At 45.6% G+C, this 6,666-nt stretch overlaps 1 protein-coding gene across 1 annotated transcript in view; it reads left to right on the forward strand.

The window, feature by feature from the left end:
- Positions 1-5,375, forward strand: part of LOC105559621 — a 29,130-nt gene extending 23,755 nt beyond the window's left edge. The window contains exons 6-9 of the mRNA XM_012008052.1: positions 579-2,400; positions 2,686-3,143; positions 3,333-3,518; positions 4,356-5,375. Of these exons, the coding sequence (XP_011863442.1) occupies positions 579-2,400; positions 2,686-3,143; positions 3,333-3,506 (2,454 nt within the window). The 3' untranslated portion in view covers positions 3,507-3,518; positions 4,356-5,375. The remainder of the gene's footprint in view (positions 1-578; positions 2,401-2,685; positions 3,144-3,332; positions 3,519-4,355) is intronic.
- Positions 5,376-6,666: the final 1,291 nt, after the last annotated feature.

The following is a 6,666-nucleotide window of genomic DNA, read 5'->3' on the forward strand; positions in this document are numbered from 1 at the left end:
CGTATATGATATCCACCCTGTTTAAAATAATAGATAGAATACGAGCAGATATTAGAATAGATAGAAATGATGTCGAATCGACATCGACATTGTCAAATCGATTCGACATCGATCGACGACCCCACTTCTCGCTGGGATTAGATGGCAATGCAGTCTCAATGTAAATCAACAAGACTCTTATTTATTTACATTGAAATTGTATGTAATGTAATCTGACCGTATTCTACCCAGATAGCCAAATCTGTCAGAAGAGATTTCGTCAAATGCCCACTATGAATTTTGCAGGCAGAAGGACTGCGGATTGCATACAGAAATTGATATGGTCGACATGTTATAACTGGACCCGTTCAGTTTCTGCCGACAATCTGTTGATAGCGTATGTTTTACAGACTCTGTTCCAAAAACAAAAGCCAAATGCGGACTATGGTTTTAGCGTGGGTTTCTGGTGAATCTGCTGCCAATCTGCTAACATTTTGCTGACTGGGTACCTAATATTTTAAACAGAGCTTTCGTCCAAAACGGACAAATGTAGAATGAAATTCAGACTATACAAAAGCTTCACTTGGAGACTCTGACAGAAAATGTATTTCTCCTCGCGAAAATATTTAGTGTGCGAGTACCTGCGGGATTTCAACGATCGCATGGAGGGTACGAGGGAGGGAATGTTCCTGGCGATCCCAGCACCTCAGTGCGAACCGGACGGAGCCTACAAGTCTCTGCAGTGCCACAATGGTACCAGCTGCAAGTGCGTGAACCACCGCGGGGTGATGCTGAAGACTGGACTGGACCCGGCCGCCCCGGCCGACTGCGAGGCCGTCAAGGAGCTCACGCGGGTCTGCAAGCGTCTGTACTGCAACCTGATCTGCCCGTACGGCTACGAGGTGGATGCAGCCGGTTGCGAGCAGTGCCGCTGCCACGAGCCGTGCCGCGACGTCACCTGCGACTCCCACGAGACCTGCACGATGATCGACGTCAACTGCGGCTCGAACGAGTACTGTCCGGCGGTGCCGGCGTGCCTCACGACCAAGCCGGGCCAGTGCCCGTACCTCGTACCAAGCTCGTCGAGCTGCGAGCTGCAGTGCAGCAACGATCAGGAGTGCCCGTCCGGTGACAAGTGTTGCTCGACCGGCTGCGGCACGCAGTGCGTGGCCCCGGTCATGGCCACGGCCTGCCAGCATGCTCGCGCGGTCGCCGAGCACGCCGCCAGGGAGTCGGGCGAGCCCGCGAGGAGGATCTACATACCAAGATGTGACGCCGACGGCGCGTTCGAGCCGGTGCAGTGCCACAACGGCATGTGCTGGTGCGTGGACGAGGAAGGCAAGGAGGCGGCGGGTACTCGGGTCCTCGAAGGGGTCGTGCCGCGCTGTAACACGCCCTTGAGATGTCCGGAGGTCGATTGCAAGCTCAACTGTCCGGACGGCTTGGAGCTGGACGCGGACACGGGCTGCCCGACCTGTCTATGCCGCGATCCCTGCCGCAGCGTCACGTGCCGCGGCGAGAACGAGGCGTGCCGGATGGTGGAGGTCGCGTGTAGCGCGCCGCCGTGTCCCCCGGTACCGGTCTGCCTGCCGAAGAAGGACAACCCGTGCCCGAACAGCTCGCCGCTGCTCGATCAGAACGGCTCGATCGCGATCTGCGGCCCGCACGGCCGTCACTGCCCCTCGACGCACAAGTGCGAGCTGTCGCCGTTGGACGAGTACGCGGTGTGTTGCCCGAAGCCGCGCGAGGTCTGCTTCGAGCCGCCCCGGAGGGTGCCCTGCAATCCGCACGCGGGCCTCAACGAGACCGAGAGGTGGTTCTTCGATCCGGAGCGCAACGAGTGCCGGCGCAAGCACGAGTGCACCCTCGGCCACAACGACTTCTCCAGCCGGCTGGTGTGCGACACCGTGTGCCCCGTGCTGTCGCAGTGCGAAAGGCTGCGCGAGAAGAACCTGAAGCGGTCGCAGCGACTCAAGCAGCCCACGTTCCTGCCCAAGTGCAATCCCGACAGCGGCACGTGGGAACCGGTGCAATGCCTGGAGCACGTCGGTGTATGCTGGTGCGTGAATCGCAAGGGTCAGCCGATCAAGGGCTCGCTGACCCGGGTCGCCGAGCCCAAGTGTAACTTCCGGCAGGCTAGACGCGGCGGCAGGAGGCCGGAGTCGCAGGAGATAGACCGCGAGATCCAGGCGGTCATGGAGGACGCTCTGCTCAACCTGGAGACGGACGAGCGACGAGTGGGGAAGATACTCGGGACCAGGTGCCAGGCGATGAAGGACAAGGGCCACGTGCCGGCGATATGCGATCCGCAGGGTAGATTCGAGCCCACCCAATGCGCCGGCGATACGTGCTGGTGCGTAGATGAAGCCGGCAATCAATTGATCGGGTCCGAGCCGTTCTTGAAGGGAACGAGCATTTGCCGTAAGTGAAGGGTTTCTTCAAGTGTAAAACGTTATTGCGATAACTGAGCTAGCGTGCGATTGCAATTGCAGTTAAATGTTAACTAAATTCTATCTTTTTATAAACGTCTTTTGTAGGAGGATTCTCGACGATTTAAACGTGGATCAGGGAACATTAAATGATATCGCATATCTTGGAATTAAAATTCTCATAAATTTTAACGAAACAATTTTCAACAATGTTATATTACAACGAACGCGACACATAATACCTGTTATGTTAATCTATTATATCAACACATTAAAGTGCCGACTCCAGTGGAGGCTGTCGACGTGACGCTACGCTTCCCCGGTCGGTTCCTCGCCAGCGACGAGACGCGATTCGTCCGGGAGGCCGAGAATTTTCTGCACGAGCTCGGCGCGCGGCTCCGGAAGGACGTGCGGGTGGAGCTCAGTCAGGACTCGGCGATCCTGAGCTTCGAGATCGTCGGCGCGAACAAGGTGGACGTGGCGTTCCACTTGGAGGAGCTCACGCGAATCCAGAAGCTGTCCATGCTGGGCTCGTCCGCGGACGCGACGACCTCGCGTTTCACGCATCGCTCAACACCCGTGGCGACGCAGAGCCGGATCGTCGCGCTGGAGCAACGTGAGATCCTCACGCAGATGGAGACGCCGTTCTATCAAACCGCCACGATCGTCCTCGCCGCGAGCAGCGCCTTCGTCATCAGCAGCCTCGTCATTCTGCTGATGCTGTACCGCAAAAAGGTAGGGACTCGGTGAAACTTTTGAGGTAACGGACGTTAAACTATTTATATTACACATCTAGTGTAATAGTTGTGATTACCTTAGTCTAAATTTTATTTCACTGCGAAATACGCCCTTGGCACGCTCGCGTGACAATTATTTGCAACGCTGGAAACGTCGATTTAAACAGTCCTGATAAATCGATTGCAGATGAAGCTAAAGGACCCGGCGAAGACGTTTTCCATGGACCAACACTTCCTCGCTTACAGCCAACAACCGGTTTACGTGATATCAAGAGCAGAGCAGAACGAGAAGGAAAAGGAGACCGCGGTGCAGCAGATGCTGGAGAGTATCCATACGTCGGACACCATCGCTGGAGCATAAGGCGCTTCTTGCGTAGGTAATTCGCACCTTGTACGATAGTGAGATTCTGAATTTTCTTTTTCCCGAAGTACTCAAAGCGATTCATGGAGATGTATCAGTCGAAGTCTCTACCATTTCCAGGGATAATAATATCTCTCTCTTTCTCTCTCTCTCTCTCTCTCTCTCTCTCTCTCTCTCTGTGTCACGGTAATTCTTACGCCTTGGTTCATTTCTGAAGATCCTTTTCATTTTTACGGAACAGAAATGTAATCGGAGTATAGGCCTGTGTCCACTGCTTGATCCAAATTCCAGTTCCGAAAAAATGTGTAGCCAATCAACTTGCGGCTTTTATGGAATAGCCTCAAGTTGATTGGCTACACATTTCTCGAAACATGGACCAAGTTCTAGCGTCGTGGACGCAGGCCTGTAGAGAACAATTTCTTGCAAAGGTACGTACGTCACAAATGTACACGGGGAGAGAACTTCTTCTTAAAATTTACCCTGAAAATCATGTATAATCAACGCGCCGTTTCGAAGGATTTTATGAGTTTTTTGAAATTTTACCATACATTTTACTAGTGATTTTACTTAGTATACACTTTACTAGTAGAATGTATGGTAAAATTTAAAAAAAAACACTCATAAAATCCTTCGAAACGCCACGTTGTCCCACGATTACATGATTTTCAGGGTAAATTTTAAGAGAAAATTCTCTCCGTGCAGATTTCTCAACGCGAGTCTTCCTTTTCGAAAAGTGTCTGTTCGAAACAGAATTGAATAATTGGGAACACATTTGTGCTTTCACAATTTTGAATGTCTTTTTATGTCTTTTATGTCTGTCACGTGGCCGAATTTGCTCTCAACCGTCAGTCTTGACAGCGGCTATTAGTAAACAGAATTATAAACGAAGGTACAAGAATTATGCAACTGGAAGCGCGAATTAATATCGTACACGGTATAACATACATCGTAGTCAGAACAATGTCATGTATATCTCACTGTCAGTCTCGCCGTAATTTATTGTCCACACGAGATTCATCGTTGCGGTCCACAGACTTGACGATCAAACAAATGCGATGCTTTTGGACCCGGTGTTTATTAATCAATTTCATAGATACATAAGCCTGTAGATTCTATATGAGCAACTGTCGAGACGTATCTGATATTATTCGCGTACGCGTAAAGTATAAGTCGTTCGTAAATTTGCTTAAGTAATTCTGATACAACATAAGATGGCTTGAAGATGTAATCTACGCTTCTCTAAAGTAAGATTTAAGATTCTTTCGCGAAATTGGAAACATTTGCCCGCGAATTACGAGTTTATCGATGGACATTAGTTTGATCGTCGAGGACCTAGGTATGGGAATTGATTTTATTATTTTCATTGGTATTTGTCTTCGTTACCTCTTCGATGTGGGAGTCATTAACGCAAGGTTTCCCTCGGTCTGGAGATCCCGAGGTGTAAAATATCATTACGTTAATACATCGCACGATTGTAAATAGATTATTATATTTATAGATTTATACTGTGTTCGATTATTTATATATATAGATGAATAAAGATCGGAATTCCCCTGTTTTCCAATAACAAGAGCGTTGTAAGCGTTGTACTCGTAAACTAATGTAGATTTCATTACCTTCCCCGTTGTATTAGGGTAAAATTGAAAAACGCTGTCAAATAATTGATTAGAAACACGATTTCCCTCAATGTTTCCAATCTTTTATTCCTTTGCAAAGTAAATTTTTTATGAATACGATGCCAAAAAGGAAAATTCTACACGGAGAGAATTTTCTCTTAAAATTTATCCTGCAAATTATTCCCTAGTGGCGCAACATATTGGCGCAATATTGGAAAATAATGTAATTCTAGTATTGTTGAATATTGGCCAATGCACTTCCAATATAAATCTAAAATTATATAATTATTATCGTGCAATATTTATATTTATTTCATGGCCAATATTGGGAAATACTATAAATCTAGTATTTCCAATATTGGTCCAATATTGGTCCAATATTGTAAGATGGACGCCTTTCCTTGTTTAGCCAATATGTCTGTTCAGCAATATTGGTCTAATATTGCAGCAATATTAGACCAATATTGTTATTACATTGTTAAATATTGGCCAATGCACTTCCGACATAAATCTAATATTATATAATTATTATCGTGCAATATTTACATTTATTTTATCGCCAATATTGGCACTACGTTGGACAATATCGACCAATGTTTATAGCTATAATACACTGTACTATTAGGGATGTGATTGTTGGACAACACAGCATTTTGAAGAACTTTGTGAGAGTTTTCTGAATTTTTATCATACATTTTACTAGTAAAATGTTTAGTAATTGTAAGTATACTACTAGTTAATGTACGGTGAAATTTGAAAAATCTCGTAAAATTCTTCGAAATGCCTTGTTGTCCCACGATTACATGATTTTCAGGGTAAATTTTAGGAGAGAAAATTCTATCCGTGTACTGTTTGCAATGAAGTTGTCAATAAATTTATAAATAGATTATTGCAATCATGTATCAACAGCTAGACATCAGCTGTTTACCTGAAGAAAGAATTCTAATAATTCGATCCTTGGATGTAATAATTTATAATTGAAATAAAATTTGAAATTGGCTTTATAAAATCCAAAAATTCTGAGATTAGCTAATCTCAATCATTTATAGTGATATTTTTAATTGCTTTTCGTATTTTTATATAAATTAATCGACTGTCCCTGGTTTCGACTTTATGCGTACTTTAAGAGGATGCTAAAGTCGTTTTTGCGCTGCTGAATCTTTTTATTACTTTTTACGCCTAAAATAATATCAGGATAAGTTGCGGACTGCATAGCAGAACGTATTTATACTTGAAACACTCGGGTCAGAAGTCTAATGAGAAAGATATTGGTATCTGAAATTTTCGATTTTTTAATCGTGAGCAATTTGAATTTGGCTTTATAAAATTACAAAATTCTTCCACGCGATTACAGTACGCGTAAAAACAAAGCGGGGGGTTCACGACTTTATATAAAAAACGAAGAGAAATTAAAAATATCAGCATGTGAAGCCTAACCACAATTACTTATAAAGCGATATTTTTAATTTCTCTTCGTTTTTTATATAAAGTCGTGAACCCCCCGCTTTGTTTTTACGCGTACTGTAATCGCGTGGAAGAATTTT

Source organism: Vollenhovia emeryi, unplaced genomic scaffold (assembly GCF_000949405.1).
Source record: "Vollenhovia emeryi isolate VEMERY1.0 unplaced genomic scaffold, V.emery_V1.0 DF939262.1, whole genome shotgun sequence".
In the NCBI taxonomy this organism is placed as follows: Eukaryota; Metazoa; Arthropoda; class Insecta; order Hymenoptera; family Formicidae; genus Vollenhovia; species Vollenhovia emeryi.